The sequence below is a fragment of the Phoenix dactylifera genome, chromosome 12 (genome assembly GCF_051530095.1).
Source record: "Phoenix dactylifera cultivar Ajwa chromosome 12, Ajwa_hap1_PhDact_Kaust_v1.1, whole genome shotgun sequence".
Lineage (NCBI taxonomy): Eukaryota > Viridiplantae > Streptophyta > Magnoliopsida > Arecales > Arecaceae > Phoenix > Phoenix dactylifera.
Window position 1 is genome coordinate 27,799,609 of NC_143201.1, and position 24,306 is coordinate 27,823,914.

The 24,306-nt window shown below is 38.4% G+C and overlaps 4 protein-coding genes and 1 pseudogene across 9 annotated transcripts; 2 read left to right on the forward strand and 3 right to left on the reverse strand.

The window, feature by feature from the left end:
- Positions 1-307: 307 nt before the first annotated feature.
- Positions 308-5,482, reverse strand: LOC149751575 (nuclear pore complex protein NUP35-like; annotated as a pseudogene). Its single transcript, XR_016398136.1, has 6 exons — positions 5,335-5,482; positions 4,867-4,916; positions 4,185-4,799; positions 2,007-2,125; positions 863-1,147; positions 308-768 (listed from the first exon to the last, which is right to left on the reverse strand). The product of XR_016398136.1 is annotated as a nuclear pore complex protein NUP35-like (transcript).
- Positions 4,795-7,746, reverse strand: LOC149751576 (uncharacterized). Of its 2 annotated transcripts, none has more exons than XM_089926527.1 (3): positions 7,653-7,746; positions 7,069-7,131; positions 4,795-6,886 (listed from the first exon to the last, which is right to left on the reverse strand). In XM_089926527.1, exons 1-3 carry the CDS (start codon positions 7,722-7,724, stop codon positions 6,707-6,709), a joined length of 315 nt encoding a protein of 104 aa, XP_089782653.1. In that variant the 5' UTR covers positions 7,725-7,746; the 3' UTR covers positions 4,795-6,706. The 2 variants fall into 2 exon arrangements, with proteins under 2 accessions (XP_089782653.1, XP_089782652.1); XM_089926526.1 differs by having other exon boundaries at positions 7,069-7,140; positions 7,653-7,740.
- A 1,859-nt stretch (positions 7,747-9,605) lies between these two features.
- On the forward strand, positions 9,606-10,398 carry LOC103710286 (uncharacterized). Its single transcript, XM_008795949.4, has one exon. The coding sequence runs from the start codon at positions 9,606-9,608 to the stop codon at positions 10,305-10,307; it is 702 nt and encodes a 233-aa protein (XP_008794171.4). The 3' UTR covers positions 10,308-10,398.
- A 141-nt stretch (positions 10,399-10,539) lies between these two features.
- LOC149751577 (uncharacterized) lies at positions 10,540-10,968 on the reverse strand. The gene has a single exon (XM_089926792.1). It carries the CDS (start codon positions 10,966-10,968, stop codon positions 10,540-10,542), a length of 429 nt encoding a protein of 142 aa, XP_089782918.1.
- Positions 10,969-12,189: 1,221 nt separating this feature from the next.
- Positions 12,190-22,775, forward strand: LOC103710243 (Thioredoxin superfamily protein). Of its 4 annotated transcripts, none has more exons than XM_039130366.3 (10): positions 12,190-12,652; positions 12,843-12,887; positions 14,003-14,059; positions 14,326-14,395; positions 15,485-15,526; positions 16,751-16,824; positions 19,813-19,883; positions 20,214-20,299; positions 20,409-20,526; positions 22,451-22,775. In XM_039130366.3, the coding sequence occupies exons 1-10, from the start codon at positions 12,326-12,328 to the stop codon at positions 22,764-22,766; spliced, it is 1,206 nt and encodes a 401-aa protein (XP_038986294.3). In that variant the 5' UTR covers positions 12,190-12,325; the 3' UTR covers positions 22,767-22,775. The 4 variants fall into 4 exon arrangements, with proteins under 4 accessions (XP_038986294.3, XP_008794119.4, XP_008794121.4 ...); XM_008795897.6 differs by lacking the exon at positions 22,451-22,775 and adding an exon at positions 20,767-20,991 and having other exon boundaries at positions 12,252-12,652; XM_008795899.6 differs by lacking the exon at positions 22,451-22,775 and adding an exon at positions 20,767-20,991 and having other exon boundaries at positions 12,272-12,652; positions 20,438-20,526.
- The last annotated feature ends 1,531 nt before the right edge of the window (positions 22,776-24,306 follow it).

Genomic DNA, 24,306 nt, shown 5'->3' on the forward strand with positions numbered 1-24,306 from the left:
TGAACAAAAAAATAAATAAATCAAAACATAACAAGTCTCATCAATCCGGAGATCGTAGGTTTTCTTATCTGCCGATCAAGAAATTCGTGTACTCACGATAATATCCCATGTAGCCCCAAGACCCTAACCTATTGATGGCTGGATTTATTTTTCAGTACTACTGGCTAAAGAAAGAGACCACAATGAGGGTGAGTCACATGATGACCATGATTTTATATGTTGACCCTTATTATAAACTAATGGGTATGCATGCAGCATTTTAAGATGGATGCCTGGCAAATTGAAAATGGCAACCTTATACCACGCATGGAAGCTCAAGGCCCACACAAGGAGGCTCAACTATTTTGCATTATGATAGCAGAGATTTACAATCGCATCGTTCTTTTCACGAAAAAAAAAGAGGAGAAATATCAACTCCACCCATATCTCCTCCACACAAAAATATTTAAAAAATGGTAGATCACTATTTTATAAGCATTTGGTACAGTCTACGCTCCGGGCTTTACTGGTTACTGGAACCTAAACAGCCTCTATAGGGTGAAATAAACATATTGATTAATGCTCTGGCAAAACATTTTTAATAATTCCGATGATGATATACAAGGAACCGAAAGAACGTAATGGTACAAAATGTTGACACATAACCAGCAGCAGCAACTGATCTGAAGCTGGCAACAGAAAGAGATGAAACTGATTCCAAACTCAAAAGCATACTGGTTCAGCTGCTTGTTTCTGTAAGCACGTAGGCAGAAAAGAAGTAGAGATTTCCTGTCAAGAAGAATTTGATCATGAAGTTTCAAAAGCAAAGCGTCCATCTATCCTAGTCATATGCCAAACATCAATAACTTTGGACACAACTGACTTTGTAGGGGAAGCAAGGGCTCCCGGACGGAGCTCCATCCCTCTCACAGGTGGTGGTGATGCCATTCTGTAAGTGATAAAGGTCAGATAGGGGGTCCTAACGAGCTCCTGGCAGCAACTCCCAGCTGTACAATGTGAGGACAAGGAAACCATGAAGCCCCCATGATAACTGCCGTGGAGACTCCCATTCAGAAATTGGAGTTGCTGAGGATCCACCGGCTGCACCCCAATAACGAGAACGCAATTTGACTGCATGCCTTTCTTTGCAAGAGCCTTTTGGGCATCACATTGCTGCACAATATGGAAAAAAGAAAGCAAAGAGCATCAGTTTGGATATGCTTTAACTTGCAATATTCAATCTTTATGCATGTCCCTTGAATTTTTGACACCGAAGAAGAAAATTTTCGAGTATCTTCTTTTTTTCAGGGGCGGGGGGTAGACCCTGGATCAACTTAACAATCTTCTCATTCAAGTAACATATGAGCTGGGTTGAACAGTTATAGCTGAGCTTGTCTGAAGCCCAAGCCACATGTGACACCCAGTTGACATGGCCAAACTAAAACCAAACAGCCAAAACTCCACTTGCCTACAGACCTATTGGCATTATATAATTTTTACTCTTCCAAACTTTTTGCCTTAGTGATATAGAACACTTTGAGAGAGTACTCTTTTATATGTGTACTGATTTATGAAACTAAGCACTTCGAATTTGCGATATGTGTTGTATCTCATCACCATGTATCATACTGAAGTAATTTTCGAGAGCGTACACATAGAATCAAATGACTTTGATCATTTGTACACGGTTTTCAAGAGCTCCTATATTTTTTGTGAACAGTTTCTGTAAATAATGTTTTAGTTTTATGTATGTTGGATGGGCTTGGATCTGAGGAAACCAAGAAATCACAAAGATCGTGCAGTATAAAATAATTTAAAACTCGAAATAACATTTTCATATTTCATGGTTTTCTTCTTCCACATATAATACAACCCCCCTTTAAATTTCGATTATTTCTGCAACCAGTCTAACCATCCTTAAAATATCTTAGTCAGGGTTCTACCATGTTTCAGTCCTCTAATCGACAAGAGCATAGATCTTCATAAAAACCTCAAAGTGCAACCCTTATTTATAGTTATTACAAAAAAAAAGTGCCTGATATAAGGCATGCATCCACTTAGCATCCCATGGACCAGGTGTGTGTTTCAATATCACTCCACAGTTCTAATTCTTGCGGTACCAAGTTTGTATCACCAGATGAAAAATCTGAAGGGAAAGAACAAAGAGCGGTTGACACTAGAGTACAAATTTTAACTATAAAGTATATACTCTAATATATTATGACATGTAAAAAAGAATTTCAAATAGGAAAAGAAGATATGACGAAGATACCAAATAGACTACAAACTGAAGCACATCAAAACATGCACGGGTAAGCCCTGGAGGACCTGAAAGAACGATGCAACTAAGCTTCTTAACTCGTATTTATCAACAACTTTATGTTCTTCAAGGCAAAAATATTGTATAACCCCAACAGATTAACTGCAATACTCCACCAGAAGACGACATAGCTTCAAAACACAAAGAGGCAACTGAACTAAATTACAAATGAAGTAACCACAGGGACACCACAAGCAAAAGCGTTATATCTATTGAGCACAAAGCCGAGGAGATGATAAAGACACCAGCAGTACAGATATACACAAGCTGTTGTAGGAGGGATTGTAGAATTTGTCATACAGCTTCAAAAGACAGGATAGAATTTCAGAAAATTTGAATGAAAGACATGAAAAGTGTTTTGAAATTCACTGTCTCAATGGACAATGTGCCCCAATTTTGCATGAAGTGTAGAGACAAGCCTTAACAAATTAGTTCACATTCTTGTTATGTTTTAATACAAGAAATACAAATTTTAAGATCTTCAAATCCAACATGGCACGTGCATGGATGATAATGCTACTCCTCTATAAGTCTTACCAAAAATAATCTGATCCATCCAAGTCAACAAATATGTTCTTGTGTTGTCCATGCTAGAGAGTGGGATCACAATCGTGGATTTTTTTTTTTTTTTTTTTGATTTCATTTGTTTGAGCTTGCAAGTTCTAGCAGAAGATCCAAACTGAATATATACTTAGGCAGATGAATGTAATGGCAGGTCTTATAGCTTTGTTTAAGCTATAATTGGCATTCAAAAAAATTCTACATAAATATCCAAATCAAAAAAATCTTAGGTACATGAATGTAATGACAAGTATTATACCCATGTTCAAGCTATCAGTGGCATACAAAGAAGTCCCTTCATCTTCATAGAACAAAATGAAAGCCATTCATGATGCAATCTTAGACACCAATAGCGAGAAGAAAATATCACCTTTCCAAGATTACAGATGACATAGTTACAAGCTAGATGCCTAATTAACCAAATTACAGCTGTCACTGCCCTGATCAGATTGTAAGATCAAGTAAGGTGAGAAATGTAAACCTTATTCTTATTGTTCCTTCATAAAAGTCACTAGAGAGGCCTGCATGACAAGCAGTTGTGATGAAAAATAAAAAACTGCCAGATATACTACCAAGCCCAAGGGACGTAATCGGGGACAGTAGCTCAAGAGAACAGGAGTCGAATTTAAAAAGCACCCCATGACAAGTAGAAGAAGCCGTAACCCTCGACAACAACATGTAAATCTACAGTCTGTTTAAAAATCCAATCCCAAATACAATGAGGACATGTTTTCTTGAGGAAAGTTGGACTGTGGAATGGGAATGGGGTTGAATCCCGGCTCTCTCCCTAATCTCATTCTAAGAGTGAATGTACCTAAATCCCCCAAAATTCAATCCCGGCTCTCTCCCTAATATTCAAATCACACTCCACCAAATTTACTTTAAAAAATTGATTTTCTAAAAATACTCCTCTGTTTAATTCATTTTCCAAAAATACCTCTGTATTTAATTGAATTTTCAATTCTGATTCCAGACACGAATCAAACATGCTGGGGAATATGGCCTTTCCCATTTCCATTCCAATCTATTTCGTTTCTGATCTGATTCCGGTCGCGAACCAAACACTCCCTTAGTAGCATGATCCAAGTTAGTTAAGAGGTTCACAAAATACAAACTCGAACAATGCACGCAAAGCGACTGCAGTCAATCAAGGTATCTGAAAGACAATCTAGGACATACCAATATAAATCTCCAACAAAAGAACCACTCGATTGGCTGATACACCTGACTTCTAGAATAACTAATATGCTAAAACAGATTTACAGAAAGAAGCATAAAGTCCAAATTTTAAAATATAAAAGAGCCAGAACAGGGTTAGCCATACCCATTACAGTGACCAACTCCTCCTCATCGAGCCCTCCGACAGGGAAGCTATTCCTCTGCAGCTCCGGCCTCGCCACCTCTCTTGGTGGCGGCAGAGTGATCAATGCCGCCGGACAGACCAGGCCATCGACCGGGGAGCCCTTCCCCTTCTCATCGCGCTCCCCGCCGCCGCAGCCCCTTGGCCGGAGGCCACCAGCTCGAGCTCACAGGATCCTGCAGCTGACATACCTGCAACACCTACGAACGGCGCCCGTATTGCTTGCCTCGGCCCGATTCTTCGGAGGGGAAGGGGAAGGGGAAGGGGAAGAGAGGTAGCCGAGGGCAGGCGACGGGTTTCGAGCCCCGGCCTTGAGTTCCGGGGAGGGGGGGACTCGGCGAGGCGGGGCACGTGGGAGATGTCCACGCAGTCCTCGAGGGTGACGACGGGGTCCGGAGGGGGGTCCGAGGCGCCGAAGGTCCCCCGCCAGAGGGCGGAGACGGCGGCGACCTGGCCGGGGATGGCGAAGCGTCCAATGGCAGCTCCGCCGCAGTGAGCAGAGACGGGTGAGGCAAGGTCGCGGGGGAAGAGGGATTGCCTCTCGGGACCCCTCGAAAGGAAGAACCCCCATACCCTACCCTAGAGAGAGGGTGAGAGAGGACTAGATACGGGAAACGCATAGAGATTTACCCCACGGTAAACTAACCTGACCGTAGAATTTAGCTTCGCTATAACGCCATAGTAGGATGCACAAACCTAGAAATATCAATATTGTAAGGGGTTATGTGTAAAAATTGTTTGAATATTATTCGTTCAGGATCTGCTGAAGATTTTGAAAGAACTTGACGCCGCTTAAATTTATAGTTAGTTTGAAGTGATATCAGTACTTCGCTTGCCGGTTTTGCTTTAAGTTTATTAAACCATTTTTACTTATGACTTCTTTGGTGGGATAAATAATTTCATTTAAATTCTTCGTTATAACTACGCAAGGTTGTAATATCTCTACATGTTATATTTTTTTTAAATACCCCGGATTGTTTCAATTCTTCTGCCTCTAAATAAAAGAGAAATACAAATAGCTTGAAATGGAAGTATATTTATCAAGTCTTACAATCCATGCTCTTAAGAGTGAAAATTTTATAGATGGCTATCTATGATGCATCTTATAAAGGACCTTTGTTTTGCGCCACATCATTGACATTATTTAGAAGGGCCGAAACAAAACTAATGGAAGCATGGATAGTTGTGCCATCATGGACTATGGCACCATCTTCGCTAGTAGCAAAATTGCCACGAGTGGCGAGGTCTCGCACCAAAGACATAGGAGCAAATTGTAGCAAAAGTGGGTAAAGGAGTAGGTGGCAAACAAGAATTTTTTGATATCATAGAGAGAAGAGAGACAGATAGGGAATTGGCGGGTATATGCTATCGCAGTGACTAACAGAGCTCTCGTGACGTCTTGACGGGAATGCAATACCAAGAGGCATCAAAAGGCTGATTGGAGTTGATCAAGGGCTTTGATGGGAAAGAGAGAAGAGGTTAGACTTGCTAGTTCTCAATTAGTCCCATGTTTGTGCTTTGAGATTCTCAAACCTATCAATATGGGGCATGATAGACAGAGGTGTAAATGATTCTCAAAACTCGATAATTGGACTTGACTACTTTTAATAAGTGGACATGAATACAAATTAAGTTTTTAATAATCTTATGACGTGGCCCTTACATAATATTCATATCATAAGTAAAGAATATTTGAACTCTAGACCTCTTTTAAGTAAATAGGATGCCAATGGACTAAGCTATGATTGGTTGGCTATTTTAAATAAAGCTTTACGCAACATTTCAGAGCAAAGGAATATTTAGTGATTTCTCTGTCCAAACCATGTCATAAAGCTTTAGTTTTCTTCATGATGATACAACCATGAAGTCATCACCAAATTCTGAATTCAATTTTTATAGTTACTTCCATCCAAACTATCCCATCTTCGTAATTCATATACATCAATGCTACTTTGCATGTGTAGTCGGTTTAAATTTCACTAAGTGTATACATCTCCAAAAAAAATTCACTAACCAGAAGGTCATTATAGAGAGTTGTCAGGCTGTGATGGATAATTCTTTGGTCCATAAAACCAAAACAAATGATCAGATCTCATTCAAAACCATCATATTTATTTTACATTTTTAGCACTTGTCTGAATCGTTATCCATATACTTTGAAAGCATAATATCATCCCCCTCAATCTTAAATAAAAGGGATATGATGGCTAGCAAGTTACACAAAATAGGTCATGTTTTTGTAGAATGTATAGGAAACAATCAAAAAAGGTCTACTTTATAGCATGTAAAGGATAATGCTGACTTGCACTAAACGTAAGGCAAAAGATAGTGCAAATGCACTATAAGGGCATTTTATGCACGAAGTTTGTTATTGAAATAAAATTTTAAAGATTTTTATTATCCAAAAGGAATGATGCTTTCTATCACTCTAAATAAAACCAAAAAAAAAGGAGAATATATAATGCCTTTAACATGACAGTCACACTTCAAAATGGAGATGAGAGAGGCTCCCTCAATTTGGTTCCATCAGGGAATTCTTCAGAGCTATCAGGACCGCATGGAAGATTCCAAGATTTTTTAGCAAGTCCAGTTCCTTCTTCAATACCATGACCCTGCCTCTCAACCTCTTCACCCGGTCCTTTTACGGCTCCAGTCAAACTCTTTCCCTGCAAATACAGCACATCTTATATATTGCTCCTCATAAAAATTGCAGCACATTTTCTTTCTTGTAGATGTTAACTTCTACACAAGCTTCTGCGATCTCTTTTAATTCGTTAATAAACGCTATATATTTGTCATCATGAAATGCCAAATATAGACAAAAACATACTTGAACATACGATGATACCTGGGTGAAGATACTCAATGCTTCCTTGGGCTCCTTACTTTGTATTATGGCCACTGCTGCTTCCTGCATAGCCTTTATCCAGATTATTAGGCATGCTTCCAAAGAATCTACTGGAAACAAGTGTTCATCCTTCCATTGGATGAGATGGATGATGGCTTAATTAGTTAAAATACATGCTAGAAACCGAGGGAAAACACATGGAAGATCATGTGAGAAACATTGGAGGAAGCCTATTTTTCATGTTCTGCTACTTGTTTTGCATACTTCTGGCTGTGCCTTCAATTAAAGGAAGTAGCCTCCTCCATTTCTACGTGCTCCATGAGATCCTTCAGAAGCGCAACTTAAGCTAATAATTCTCTTATTGTCACATTATAAGTTGCAATCTCTAAATGATAAAAAACTGATTATTTAAAATCTAAAGCTTCAAATGAAACTGTTGCCTTTGATAAAAGAATGTCATCTGTATGTACCTTGCTTAGGAAGAATATATAATTATTACGAGCACAAGTAAGAACCATATATATAGAAATGAATAACTATCTCATTAAATAAACTATGTAGACGATGAGATCAAAACTATGTACCCGTGCATCGTTCAGTTCTCCTTCACTCAGGGTTCTGGGCTCCATTTCAATCGTGCAGCCAAACCGCTCCATATCACCAACTCCTCAAGCAAATATATCCGCACAGCTTTCCAGTGCTAATTTATAGAAGGGATCACGGATCACATAGTTGGCAATTCCATCAGAAAAAGCAGTGGGAAAAGGTAAGCAAGTGGGTCTCATGTCTCATTTATCTTGTTGAAAGTTTTAATTAGCTTCATGAGTTCTTGTGGGGCTTTCCCTTTTAACTTCTGGACGTTGGGCTTGCCGTAGACAGCAGGCAGTCTTCCATCCTAGAATCTGCGCCGTCAAGGGAAATGAGTGGCTTCTAGGAACAGCAGCTGGATTAAATAAAAGGTTTTAATTGAGTTCTTCTTATATATTAGAGCTGTTGAGCTTGATTTATATTAATTATTGATCCTTTCCCCAAAAAAATTTATTTCCTACATTGCACCACCATATGGCCATGCACGCAGCCAATCACAGTTGCTTGTTCATATAGATCCCATTATCAAGTGCTCAACTCGGTGCATGGCTATAGAAATGAGTGGTTACGATTATCTACGTGCATATATATATATATATATATATACACATGTGGTGTATGCAATGCAAGAAATAATTTCTCAAGAATTTAAGCCTTTAAGATAGAATGGTTAAGGTTATTTAACAAGGTTAGAGTTCAGGTTGTCGGATACATTGATGTTGGATGAATAGTTTGATATCTTATATACTATTATTATTGCTATTTAATTCCATTATATATAATTACTGTTGTTAATTTTGATGTCTAATTATAATTAGTATATTTTTTTCTCAAGGGATAAACTAACGGGTCAGTTACAACATTATGACACCTACTACAAAGGTATGTGAAATTGTTATATTCTGTCAGCCAAACAAAGAAAGCTTTTTGCAACCGTAAATGAATTGCAACAATTCTAATTACAATTGCAAATCTTATTGTATTTAATTGGATTTGCAGGCAACCAAATAGTCTATAAATGCGATCAACGTTTTTTCTCATTCGCTGTATTTTCAAGTTTGCCCGAGAAGTTTTAAGGTGCAGTATATATAGATAGATCAATCAATATTGTTCTATAGGTTAATTTCCCTATTTGAAGCCAAACCAGCATTGTCACTGTGGTGGCTAGCTGGGACCTTTCTTCCCTGACAGCATTGTCAAGAGTCCAAGAATGGCACATTTTTTTCTTTAAAATTTCTCTATTTGAAGCAATCAGTCACTGTTGGCTGCCAAAATGGCACCTTCATCCATCTCGTCAACTTTGCTCGTTGTAGATGGATGGTATGTCTTGCTTCAAGTATATACATTTCTAATGCACACATTTCTTTGTTCTTTGAGCCACCACAAATTAACCAATCACCATGCATGGCAACTAAAGCATTGTCTTTTCAGTTTATATCTGACTGCAGACGTATATCTAGCTGTGGCAAGTGGCGCCTGCTAAGCTCGGAAAACGCCATGTTTGCAAAAGGTCTTTGCATGCCTTCTTTTACGTCCAGATGCGGCCGCGTGCAAGAGGCCACTGATCCCGTCTATGGCGCTGAAGCCTAGAATTGCACCGGCTATTTAGCTTGCGCTGCGAAACTCTGCACGGCCACGCCGGCGGCATAAGTGCGCATCAGCGCATGCGTAAATGGCCGTGCGTACGCGCAGAAGCACTTTCGCTTAAGCTAAAAATGCTGCAATAAACAGGCTTCCGTTTTATCTAGTAGACGAAAGGAGAAGCCTGTCTTAAATTCAAAGTTACTTAATCCCATCACTCTCCCTCCGCATCCGCCATCCTTTGTCCTTTCCTATACAGCACTCAACGTATACCACCACACCAAAGACATCTCCTTCCTTCTACAAAACACCAAATATATATGGTGTAGCTGGTCATGACTGCCACGAGCCACCGAAGCCACCCACCCATGGAGTCCGTTGGCTCCAATTCCCCACGGTCCAGCACCCGGGCCACCAACGTCGGCTCCCGATACAACCCGGCCCAGCATGTAGCCGACCGGATCATCCGAGCGCTCCGCCACCGGCTCCGCCTCCTCCACCGCAACGACACCAGCTTCTTCATCTTGGGGGCCACCGGTAACGTCTACACTGTTACCCTCGCCACCACCGCCTCATGCACCTGCCCCGACCGCACCGTCCCTTGCAAGCACATCCTCTTCGTTCTCCTCCGCGTTCTCCGTCTGTCCTTCGACGATGCCTGCATCTGGAGGCGGACCTTGCGGCCATGGCAGCTAGCTCGCCTTCTGGGCACACCCACAGCCCCCGACGTCCTTGCCGGATCCCGGACCCGTGAGAGGTTCCACCGGCTCTTCTCAGGCAACGGCGAAATCGATCGAACAAGGGCGAGGGAGGATGACGGCGCTGTTTGTCCCATTTGTTTGGAGGGGATGGGGGGAGGAGGGAGGCTGGTCACGTGCGGCACCTGCGGGAACTCGTTGCATGGGGAGTGCCTTCTGGGTTGGAGGAGGAGCCGAGGGAGGAGCGCGGCCAGCTGCGTCGTGTGCAGGGCCCGGTGGAGGGAGAGGGGGGAGCAGGAGCGATACGTCAATCTGGCGGGGTACGTTAGCGAGGAGGACGAAGGTGGCGGCGGCGGCTTGTACGCAGGTTAAGGGCGTCGGGTAGATGTAGCCTTTAGTTTGCAAGATGGCGATCTGTACATATTTGTGTTCTTAAACGAAGTCGCCAACTCTTAGAATTGGATAACCATCTTTGGATCGTGCGTTAGCTTAAGCTAAAATTAACCTTTCTTTCTTTTCTTTTCTTTTTTTTTTTTTTTTTTTTTTTGTTGGTCAAGACAGCATTTCAATTCTAATAAATCAAGTTTGAGTACATCCTGCTAAATCAAAAAAAAAGTAAACAATGCAACAGGTGGGGAACACCCCCTAAACTCGTCCAGATGACGTCCCCAGAATGACGTGCCACGTATGAGGCTACCCAGTCCGCAGCTCTATTTATTTCACGAAACACATGACCAATCTGAACAGCGAACATCTCCTGAACTAATCTGCGAATCTCCCGAATCAACGGATAACCGTCACCATACCTATCCACTTTCCGTATCCAGTCAATCACCGTAGTAGAGTCCCCCTTAATACACAATCTGTCGGCACCCAACATAGATCTCGCATATCGGATGCCCTCCCAAGCAGTCCGTAGCTCCGCCTCAATAACAGTCAAATCAGGTGTGCTCCGACCTCCAGCTGCAATCAATCTGCCATAATGGTCTCTAACAACAAAGCCTGCTCCACCAGAAGCTCTATCCATCGCCATATCACCATCAAAATTCACCTTAAAATAACCAGAAGATATGGGTACTCAGGAAAGAGAAGCATTAACCTTTTACAGCGGTGTGTTGTCAGCCAAATCCCAAGCCTATGGAGCTATGTGATTGTCAGCAAATGATTTTGTACTTGGAGGGCTCATCATGGTTCGAAAACCCATGGCTCGTTTCGGCCCAAAAATCTACTAAATCAACTCGGTAATAACATATAAAATAAAAATAATATAATATAATTATGTAAACTACTCGTTCCACCAATATGTGTATATACGTATACATCCAACAAACTAAGAAGGTTGCATGATATCCGTCTGAATCCAGCTTCATTCATTATGGCCACCGTGAATTTCTAAAATGGAAGCTTTGGGAGATGTTGTTGTAAGTGCATTATCAGGTTATAGTCACTAATATCACCAATATCATATTTCGGTCTTACTAACTATTCAACTCAAAAAATGAACAAAAAGATAAATGCAAGTTCATCTGATAAGCAGCTTTGATGCACCGTGTCACAATTTCGAAGTGGTTGGAGCAATTTTGGCATGGGTCTCTATATTATGGTGTTTTTTGTAAAGTCTTATTCGAATGTGGAAAGAGGTACAACAGTTTGGTCTTTTAAGATCAGCAAAACAGAGCTTTCTATGTTCAAAAGAGACTGGTATAGCAGAAAAGTGTTGGCCTAGGAATCATTGTGAAATTATTTGAAACTTTCAAACAATAAATACTCCTGCTTGTTGGTCTAGATAAGATTTTTTTTTTCCACTGCTTCTTACAAGCATCAATATTTCCTATCCTGATTATCAGACACTGAGCCATTTAGCTTCTTTTTCTTACATCTGTTCCTCTTTTTCCTTGACAATGTAATTCATATCTGTTGTAAATACGATTAATTTTCAATAAAAAGTGGGATAGCTTCTTTTACCTCCCTTTACATCAAAAAAAAAAAAAAAAAAAAGCCTGGGTCATCTGACCTGGGCGGGGCCGGCCAACCTGATTTTTCCCGGCCCGGACGTTGGTTTTTCGTTTTGGCTCTCGTCAGATTTCACTTTTTCAAGCGTGCAAACAGCCGTGCTATTTACATATCATATCAATTTATGTATAAAATAATACTATATATATCTTAAAAAATAAAAATAGACAAAATTCCTCGATCTAATTAACCCTCTCCCTCAACCTTGCAAACGCCTCCCCAGCCAGCCGCCCTTTCCCTCCTCTCCTAATTTCGGGCGGTCGGATCCCGGGTCCGGGCTCTTAATTTCGATCGAATCCGAGCAGGGCCGGCCTTGCGTCTCAAAGGATTTTGTTGGAAGCAGACCCAGGCCCGGCAAGAACCAGGCCCGACCCGACATGTGCTTCAGGTCTGGTGAAGAAAAGGAGGAGACGGTGGTTGCGGAGAGCTCGGACGCGAAACGTTTGACGACGCCCGAAGGAGCTGCTCCCCGGCGGCGGCATCGAGGAGAAAAACCCCAAACGGTTGAGGTGGGAGACATGGAGCCGGCGAAGACCGCGACGGCGAATGGCAAGAACCGGAATCACCCTTTCCCATGGCTGAATCTGCTGGTGACGGAGCCCTTCTACCTCCTCCACTTCCTCGCTTTCTTCTCCTACTTCGTTGTCCGCAGCTCCGTCCCTCAGACTATCTCGTCGGATCTATCCCATCTTCTCCTCCGTCGGGTATTTGCACCAACTCTGATCTCTCTCTATTCTTCTTGAAATTTTCACCTAGATTTCTTGTTTTCTCCTTTGATTTATATTCAGATGCTTTCTTTTCTATGTTTCTTGAAATTTTTATTCTTTTTCGAAGAATTGAGAAGTTGATTTCGTATTTCTTTGATTTTGAATCTCTTGATTTGGGGATGCGCAGGAGATGCAAGCGATCCTTACGTTCTTGGTGCTGGTATCAGTAAAGGTACGATGCTATTGATTTCTTTGCTATTTCTTGAGAAAATTTCCGCACCGATGGGCATTAGATAGTGAACACGCAATGCGCGTTGCCTTTTCTTTTGTTCCTTTGTAAGAAAGTGCCACGTCAAACGATGCAGGGATATAGATGATGATTTCACTGGTTGGACGGAGAGAGTAAATAGGCTCCTGGTTGATGGCTCTTTTCTTTGAAACTAAAAGATTGCTCTTTTATCACTTTTTGTTGTGGAGAATTGCCAGTGGAAGGCGAGTGTCGCGCATCATTTACAGAATTTTTGCCAATTTCTAAGCAAAATTAGTATTTTCTCTTGGAAGCACCGGGACGTCCAAGCAAAAATCATGCACTAAAATATTTTGGTAAAAGGTGAACTATAAAAATACATCTCGTTAGTGACTTCAACGAAACTCTTGAATTATACCTCTTGGACTTTAGAGTCACGGGGAAGGAGAAAAAGGATAGCTTGCAACATGTTTAATGAAAAGCCCATCAAGAATCCCAATGTTGTAACAATGAAAAATATATAGAAATGCTGCTGCAAATTTATCTAGTACACTGATCTTTTCAACCTACCTTCTCCTACGTAAACATAAGGAAGCTTCATTCGTGCAGTTGTTTGCCTTTCCTAATCGCCTCTTACAATGATGAAGTTTAAGTTTGACACAGAGTATAACTGAATAAACTGCAACAAGGAAGGTGCGCAAACTGTGCCGACATTCCAGGGAAGCTCCTTGACTGGGAGATATATTAGTGGGCATGCTTTTTGTAACTGCTTTATTATAACCACTGCTGTTAACCAAAGAAATTGATCTGAAACTTCCAAAAAATTTACCAAGCTATTTGGTCGAAGTGTTGTCAATATCTATGTGCCATCCGTCTTCTACGGAAAGGGTGAGTGGTGTTTAAAGCGACTGGCTGACCATACAACTTTCTGTCCAGTAAGATCCAGTGATATCATGAGTTAATTGAACTGATACAGTATCACATTTAGAACTATAAAGACAAAGACTTCTAGCATGGACTTCATGATTCTGACAGCTTTGAATACACTTTTGTTTATGAATGACGTATTGTGCTGATCCAGATCTGTACTTGTTCAACAGATGGTCAAAGAGGAAACTTGGGAAGCATTCATTGCTGATACCCTATTCTACGCAAAGGTATGGCCATCTATCTGCTGTTTTAATATGATTACAAGATATTCATATTTTTTCATGCAACTTTAGTGCCTTTCAATTGTTCACTTCCCATTGGTGATCCTTATATGAAATTTTTTTAGTAAATTAGATAAGACTGAGAATGCCATAAGAGCTTCATTATGATTTACATTTCTATTTTATCTTTTCAATCTCAGCAGATGTTTCTCTGAAGTCTAACAAAGTGTCTGCCTTATTGGTTACTTGTCCTTTGGGCTTTCCTTTTTCAGGGTTTTCTCTTTGCAGTTGCTTTAGTCATCAACTATCATTTGGCTTTCTGTTATTTGTTAGGGTTCATAGGTATGTGAACTCGTAATATTGCTGACTTTTTAAATTAGCAGTTTAATAGATTGTGTAATATAGTATAGGCTAGACAAAAAAGAGAGAAAGGAACAGATCAACATCATAAAAGTGCTTATGGCACTAGTAAGAAAACTTTTTTTTGTATGTGTGTATTTAGCTTGGGATGCTGGACGAAGAAGCTCTTATAACAGTATTTGCTGCGTTCTGCTAGCACTACTATTGATCTTGCAAATTCCATATATTAGTGACAGAGAACTGTCATTTTATAAATCCTCATACCTTGTAATCAATAGCATGCTCTTCCTTTCTCATGTATGCTGTATATATTGGACTTCACACTGTGAATGGAACTTCCAACATTAAAATAGGTCATTTTAGATATCCATTTTCTGGCATTTAGGCTAACTGGCTGTAAAATATGTTAGGACGCATGACTTCTAAAAGTTATGAATAACCACCAGATGTTTTTTCTTTAAACAACAGAAGCATAGTTGATTAATAAACTTGGTCTTTGTGAATTGGAATTATATTTGCCAATTAAGATTTTAGTCTCAATGATGATTGTAGGATATGCTAGGTGAAAAAAAAAGCTATTCAAGGAAACAGGATTAGGAAAACATAAGGAACACTGTAGTGCCTTAAACTCCTAACATTAACTAACTCTTGACCCTTATAATGACTAAATAAGGAAAACACATAGCTAAAATTCACCAGTCTCAAAGTTGAGTGACCACATGCCTTTATGCCCCACATACGTGGGATAGCTGAGAACTGCATATTATATCCTACATCAAGAATCCATTTAGAATATAGATTTTGTAGGTGGGAAGTTTTGTCTTAACGATCTAATTCAGAGTTTCCAGTATTATGAGTATTTTGTTTCCAACTATTTATCTGCCCTAGTTGTCAAGATGGTGATTTAGGTATATTGTAATGAAATTTTATGATGAGTTCTTGTGTGTGGCTTTGGATGAATTTTCTGGATATTTTGTAGTTGTTTTAGAGTTACATGTTTGTTAAATTTTTTGATGGCATTTTCTGTAATTTTTTTCAAAAAAGTTAATACATTTTGATTATCTCTTGCAGTTATATATGTTGTATGTCAGCAACCACCTTATGATGGTTTAGGTATGGCTCATTTTTTTCATTCTTCACCTAAGCTAATGGATATCTGATTCAATTACATGTATAGGCTTAATATCGGTTGAGATCTATGTTATAGCCCTTTTTTTTCTTAAACAAACAGTTGATTTTAAGGATGATATGAACTAAGAGTTTTACAGTTTAACTATTATTTCTGAATTTTGATATCTGGAATTCATTTTGTCTGCTTTCCACTTGCTTTCTGGTAATGAACACTTGGTGCTTGTTCTGTGACCTGTAATAATTTCTTCCATTATATTGCTCAGTATACTGGTGAGTCAATTTGCATTTCAATCTTTGGTGTAGTCTCAACACTTGCACAAGCATTGTCGCCATGATATCTCATATGTCCTCTTGCATACTCTTAATCATGGGAGTCTACATCTAAATCTTTCTGTCAACATCCTAAGCATAAAAGTGGACTTGATGGCTGGCCTTCTTGGCATCAAGCCATATGGGTGGTCACACTTTAAATTTTCCTTCACAGCTTTCTCCGACTTTTGGCAGTTTTCTTTGCATTACACATTTTCCCCTGAAAATTGGCATGGCAGCACTTCTTCGTAAGATCAAGCATTCTGAAGGTTTATAATACATTTGATAAGTTTTGAGTTGTTTTCTCTTGCTATTGTCTGTGTAAATTGTACACTACATATGATCATGAGATCTTATCATTTTGCATTCTTGAAAGCTTTCTCTACTATAATTATAGCGGAATACTGTTACATAGCTGTCCCCTTTGAGCATAGTTTTATTAAAACTTCTCATATAGCATAGTCGTTGTTAAAGAACTTCTAAAAGTTTTCCTTCATTTATGCCATCCTTTTATCATATTAGACTATCATCTTTGCCTATATTGCATCCTATTGATAACTGCCTACTACTATGATATAGAATTTTTATTTTATGTGCAAGTTTACTTTCATGCAGTAAAAGGATATGAACTTACTAGTTCGAATTGCATAGGAAAAAATGACGTGGCTGAAAGTAGTTTATAGATTATTTGAATAAGCGAGTCTCCAAGCTGTAGATGTAAATGGAACGCACTAGTGGGTTAACATCTTTTTGCTTGTAAGCAACTTGGATAACCATGAGGCCTTTATTCCTTTTATCTCTCTTTTTTTCTGACATGAAAAGTTTTGCATTTTATTTGCTAGAATAATTGGTTGATATGATTTTTATTTTATGTTTTTACCCTAATGACTTCTTTAGGTGATTCCAGTCAATTGACTCCGTTGCAATTGGAAAGCTTATTAACTGAAGGAAAGACCTCGAGATTTTGGTTGGTCAGTTTTAGTGCTTACTTTAGCATTTATTATTTCATCCATTTATATTGGCCATACATCTTGTCTAAACTAGGTAAGGTAAATATTTTCATTATGTTTGTCACTTTTCAAATATGCTGTTGGAGTCCACCTGATTGGTAAATCCAAAAGATGAAACACTAGTAAAGGGTATGGCATCAACATGAACTAACTATTTGCAGCCATGAAAGAAATTGCATTTCTCCTGTATTCATTAAGTGTGATGTGGTCCAGCCTTTCACGAAGCCCAGAGAAATTTTGGACTGTTGCTCGATAGCATTAGCTTAAACTGCACAATTAATAGTGCACGTCCTTATACATGCCAATCGGTCTTTTAGGTTTCAGGAAATGCCCCTTGCTGACCCAAAGATGTCACCTAGAAATTTAACACCATTCAGTAGAGGGTTGACAACTTGACATCGTATGAAGAGCTAGCCATAAAATAGCTTGATGGATTGCTACTTGATATATGAAGGTGAGCTTGAAAATAACTGATAATGTTCTTGTATTCATGGTCCTCGAACTTGATGACCTTACTTTATTTGGCTTTCCTTACATGTTCTAGATCCTGGGACCTTGAGCTTCTATCCATTTACTTAACATACATGCTCAAAGTAGTATACCTTCTATGTAAGCAACTTGAGTCCTTTTATCTTGAGATCCTGCAAGTATACAGGTTATCCACTTCTTGCACATAAGCCTTTGTAAGATGGGTATTTCCCAGCATGCTTCCTTCTTTCAGATACTTCCCACAAAACTCAACTGTCAATCTTCAATATATGGCACATACTATTGGCTTGTTTATCATCAGCATGGCTTGCTTGCACCTGTATCTCCAATTTCTTGCCATTCAACTTTGCAGGCCATTCCACTTCATTAACATTTGACCTTTTGAAGCAATTCATCCTGCTATTAGCTTGCATTGTTATCCCACAATTTTATATTGTTGAAACCTGCTTGCACCAATTTTATCGGTAATCCTCCCTTATGCTTGAGATGTCAAAGGTTGGATCATATTTTTATGACTTCTATCAGTTTGTGCTCTTTGCCCTTGATGTGACTCTTCTTTCTACTTTGCAAAACTTGAAAATTACCTGCCTTATCATGAAAGTTTCATTTATTTCTTTATTTTTAGTATGTCTTGTTGGAGCATCTTAGCACAGGGGACCTCTTATCGATGTTCATGTGTCGCATGTGCATCATCTCAACTATTCCATCAGATTCAATGTAATGACTGACTCTTGTCTAGTTATCTTCATACTTTCTTCCACACTATCTATATATTGCTCTCTATTTTTTGTAGACTAACTGCATATCCTATTGTTTATCAGTCCTTATTTGAATGCTTTATGAGTTTTGGTGCATTGTTAGAGATTGTGAATTATTTCTTGGTTCTGTCTGTAAATATCCTACAAACATGCCCAATTAGCTGTCTAAACATTTCTTTATTTATTTTTAGTGAGCCTGAATATGGACAAAATGATTCACATTTGTACTTTGGTTCCTTAAATGCATCTCTAAGTACATTGTTTCCGATACATGGTTTAAATCCATATTTGCTGTATAACTTTGCTTTAGTGTCTACTGAGATATCACATGCACCCTACCCTTCTCAAGTTTCACCTCTTTATATTTGTTTTTTAACTCTCAACAGCACAAATTTAGTCCTTATGGACCCCAAGTTATTATATGGTTTCTTAAATTTAACAAAAGTGATATGGAGACTGTTTCTCTTTTCTTAAATTTTCAGTTAATAAAGAAGAATAAAATTGTCTTCATGGTTGACTTTTGTAGCATGAATCTAATCTAGTTTATAAAATCATTATCACCTGTCTTTTCATTTTATTACAACTTGTCATAATGGCACCATGCGCCATTCAAGTTTAATTCCTTGGTAATCCTGAGATCATCTCAATACTTTTAAATTGATACGAGTTCTCTTCTCTGATATTTGTTGTTATATTTATTTTAATAATCTCATTACAGATCTCAATTTACTAAAACATGTTTGATAAAATAATTTTCCAAAAAACAATTATATTAACTGGGGTCCTAGACATCATTTCCCCTGGGCATATTTTCCAGAAATTCCACTTTGATAATACAAGTTGACCAGTGGTTAGCCTGCACATACTTCAAGTTTACTTCTTCTAGAGTAGATTTGACACACTTAGACCTGGAATTATATATCAGGGGCAATGAGAAGCTTTTTTAGGTAGAAGATAGAGCAATGGAGAAAATCAGCATATGATATAAGACTTTGTATCTTTTTCACAACTTATAGTACGATATTCTTTGTAAAGTGACTATATCTTCTCATTTAGCTGGTATTTAAAACCTTCCCTGCATATATTTTTTTCTAATTCCTTGAAAAATTTGTCATTATTCAATACCCTGAATGCTTCTGTGGAGATTTTTTTTTTCCAAACATCCTCATGGGTCATGGCATTGACAGTATCATTTGTACTTACTAGTTACCACTTGTTCTGTAAACAATTAAAATATCTTAAAGAAACAGCCATATAGAGTAGTAGGCAAAGTAAGCACATTAAGTTTAAGGTGGACGCATTGATTATCTTCCATGTTCCTTGTTTTTCAATTTTTCATCCTAATTAACCAATTGATATTTCAACAGGTCATTTTTAATTCTTCAAACCGAATGATTCAACTTAAAATTCAGATACCTATTATACTAATTATTGTTATACAAAATTGATGAACTAGTGTTTCTGGCACCATCTAGTCCATTCCATGTATTTTGCTGCTGTCGTTGGATGTTAGTTTTTTTGGGGAGTCTCTACAAACATGCACACACAATGTTCATTGGTATATGTTTACTTTTTTAATTTGTTTTTGTTGTTGACTTGAGCTTGTCTTTCTGGATTAAATTACCCTAATTAAATTCCTTGGAAGATCTTTTTTTCTTTTACCATATGATTTATTGAGAGGGCCAAGTTTACTGTTTAACAGGTTGAATTTCGGACTTTGTGCTCTTCAACATGGATACGCACGAGTCGTGTTTTTCCTGAGCTCTCCACCATGTGAGTTTCTATTCTACATTATGAGGGCGACTCTTATGCATCAAATTGTGTAGGACCACCATGCCCTTAAGATTTATCACATCTGGTGCTGTGTAATGCCAGAGATAGATGATCAGTACTGCACTAGAAGGGGGGTCATTCTGCATAACATTGCATCCAAGTATCTTCTATTTATTTTCTGAAATTTGTTGTGCTAGATAAAGTTCTTGACACGTGCATCAGAAAGTTTCATATTTTATTAATATTTCCTTCATCAGTTTTATGTTTATAAAGTTCTTTACAGATCTCATGCTTATTATCTGGCATTACATATTCTGAGTTTTTGGGCAGATATTCAAATAAAAATATTTCTTTTGGAATAGTTGATATCGGGCACTTCCCAAATGCTGCAGAGACGTTTGGAGTATCTCTGTGGGGTAAATTTCTATTGTCATATTTTTGTGTTGCATCCTGTTGGTGACACTTGATTCTATTAATTCCTTGCTTACAAAGTTACGGCTTTTGCTACTATTACATGTATTTTAGGTCCCTTTGACTTGGATATTGATACACAGGTCAGCTTCCAACTTATATATTATTTGACAATGCGGTGGAAGTTTCTCGATTTCCAGATTTCAATAGTCCCATGCCAACTATTACCAAGGTTTTTCCCATAACTGGTTACTTGTTTTTTTTTTCTTGACATGCGGCTTGATGATAATCAGTGATAAGTATATTTTGACATTTCCGCTCGTTCTCCAAAAGCTATGGGAACTTCTCTTTTTACATGTGACCTGACAATATTCTACATTGAATTTATACTACTATTATTAAGGAGCTTCATGATCATTAGAATTATGAGACTGGAATGCAATCCTCATTTCCCCTAACCTTGCATGTTCAGACTGAATGCAGTAGCAGGAGATAATAAGCTTTTTCATGCAATGGCACAAAAGAAGTGCAAGTCATGAAGTTAAACTTAGATGTTTCGTATAAGACAGAGGGGAAGAAAAGAACCAATTATTTTCTTTGAGAAGTATTTGGAAGTGTGCGAAATAGTTTAGAAGGAAATGAAAAGACTTCTGTGATTCAATATCAATGAAGTTATGGAGATTTCCCTTTCTTTTAATAGGGCAAACTTTTTATGTGGCTTTCATTTCGATTTCTTTCTTGAATTTTCAGCATTTTGATATCGTTAGTGAAGTCTTATGACAAGTTTTGTTGCTAAGGTTATGGATGAGCTTATTCTACATCTATTTCTGAAGTCTCCAAAAAGATGGTTAAGCATATGACTGTAGGCCATTGATCTGTTTTTCAGCTTTTACAGTGTTGCTATGCAAGTATTCCCTTGATAGTTGAAGGTGTTTGAGTCGAACTAGTGATGCTTATGTTTGTAGGATTACTTGTTGATGTCTTGTATACTTAGATTGGTCTGCAGTGTATTCACGAGCTATATAACGTCAATGGCCAGTTGAATTATATGCATGCTTTCATGTATACGTAATGTCTTTGGTCTAACAATGTGCAAAGCGCGAACATGCTGTTGTTGCTGTACTAGTAAAAATTAGATAAAGATTACTAGTTATCCATGTTCCCGAAAAACAATTAGATGACTGTTATGCTTAGAACCTCTGGTCTATTTAAAGTGACTGAGGGTTCACGAACTGTCATGCATCAATGCCGTTGATGAATGACGATGCGACATCTTTGGCTCATCATCTAGTCACCCTTAGTTAGATCTTGCTGAGGGGTTGTGAATAGTTGAATTACAAAAAGAATTTACGGTATATACTGAAATGGATGTGATTAAGTTTTCTATATTGAAATGCTTGGTGACATTGGATTTCTATGTTGAACTGATAAATGGTGACAATACAAGCTTAATTTTCTCGTACTAGTAGAATATCTGTAAATAAGTAACAACTTCTGTTAATACCTTGTTTAGAGTTGCCATCATATATACAACTCAAAATCCACAAAAGTCAGTCTGATGTTGAAAGAAGTCGATGCACTAGTAATTCTTTGGAGCAACGGAAATTAAGATCATTAATGGATCCAAGAAAGCAAGCATTTTAGAAGTTGATCTTATTTATTCTATTGGAGATAAGCAGTCAGTTTCATTTCTATTTCCCTTTCTTGTTTTATAATTTTAATATCAAATATGCTGATTGCACATTTTAAATATCATGGCCATATGTAACTTAAAAATTAATTTTTGTACCTTAATATTTTGCCCCTTAATATTTTGTTGAGTTGTAGTGGCAAAATATTACACAGTGTAGGCTATCTGCTGATTGACCAATGCGTACATCTTTCATTTGGGGTTTCTGAAGCTGTCAATAATTTCCAGTCGGATAATTACTAATAAAAGCTTTCTTTTTGTTGATTGTGGTTGTGTCAAGTCATATTTTATCCATTTCTCATTAATAATCATTATGGAAAAGATGTCTCATGTAATCTGAAGTGTTGACTTTTTTTTTTTGGTAAATTATTATCGCATGGGTTGTGAGTTTTAGTAGATTAAAGTTCAAAATGACAAGGAATTGTAGAAGTTTGACAGTTGTTCCTTGTGCCTTCTCCATTTGCAGAAACTTCTTTGCCAACATTTTGAGCTCGATAGGCGGCTCATTGAGTATGTATCAGGCTAGCACATCAATTTCTCTATTGATACTGAGACCATTTGTCGATATTGTTTTTGTCGATCTTGTTGCTCTCTTTCTGGTTTGTTATAAAAGAGTTGTGCAAATGGTACCACCACCACATTCACCAGGGAAGTCATGGAGGATTTGGACATCCTGTACCGTAATGAGCTCTACTAGCTTGTTCTTGTACTCAATAATACTTCATTTCCCTTTCTCTGTGATTCTCCTATCATTTAATATTTTTAACAAGTGCATGTTATGATCCTTAGTATGTTTTGAAATTCTTTAAATGTGTGTCGCATTTGGAGATCTTGGTCCGGTCGACCATATCCACCGAAGCCTCGAATGGTTGCTAGAGATAAATACAAACAAGCACTAGAGAAATAATCTATCGTCGCTGGTCTCGCTTCACCTTTTTATTTCTTCTTTGTTAATAAATATCCAGGGCAAACGCGAGCTTCTTCTAATTCCTCTATTTTACAATATTGTACCTGATCTTAAAACCCTGACGGTGAATATGGGCAAGGTTCGTGGCTCGTATTAACTTTTTAACCCTTGAGAAGCCTGGAATGCGTTTACATGGAACCTTTTATTAGTTTTGCCGGACATCCATCCTGTAAGTCCCTGAGCAGCGACCAAAAATCAAAAGGGTCAAAAAGAAAAAAGCTTCTGATGGGCCCTACTGGATCGATTCGGGCCCAGCCCAAGCCTTGAGACATTACCCAGCATGGGCGGGCAGCGTGTCGGCGTAGTCTGATGTGGTGTGGGCCTGCAGTTGCAAAGAAGATGAAGCCCGCTGCACCCGCTTCGTGTTCGTTAACTGGTCCTTTGTTTAGCTTGTCTTTCAGTATTATGAGAACAAACAAAAGCTAGGGCACCTATCTTTTTAATGTTTGGATCGACGGCGACCTCTTTTTAAAACTAAACTAAGATGTTTCCTTGTTTGATGCTCTAGTTTAAGATGTTATAATGTCTTTGGCTTGCTTAGTATAATCAGGCTTGTTATCGGCTGCTAAGACCCATCTGTTACATGATAAATATGTGAACGCCGTTTCCCTATACTGTTTTGGGTGATTTTATGCTCACCAATGTTTGCATATATCCTTTTCAGCTCACCAACTTGCACGGAACATAACGACAATAAAAGAACATCACCCTCATTTTGACGACATGTAACTCACCTTCTCAGTGGACGACATCACCTGAGTAGGAAACAAAGGCCAAATAAGTATCCAAAGCAAACGACAGAAAACTAAGAGAAGAAGAAGAGAAAATACGAAAAAAAAGCAAATAATAAAAGGAAAGGAAGAAGAATATAGAAAATGCATTATGCATCATATAAAATTGCTGAAAAATCTCATATAAAGTGGTTTACCAGTGGGTTTAATCATTTTTCAAGAGTTTTTCTGATTCCTTGTGTTTATAACATTTCCCCCATATTATCTCATCTCAGGAAAGCTATTTCACTTTAGTTTCCCTTTTCTACCAAAGTGAACTTTTTTCTGAAAAATGCGACCAACGTCACGTTTGTGGCCAGGACATAGATGTTACATGTCCTGCATGAAATCATGCCGGCTTTTCCCATAGCTACCATAACTCGGTCCCTAATCTTACACCATGCCTTTCAAAGCGAATTCTAATTTCCAGCTCACATTCTGAGGCTTTCACGTTGGATCCACCCACTGCCTAAAGAATTTAACAATGTCATCGCTGTGTCTGATGCATCTTTGTGGCTTAGATTTCGGGTGTTATAGGCGACGGCTGTTACTTTTTTTTTGTTTTTTTTTGAAAAAAGAATGCTG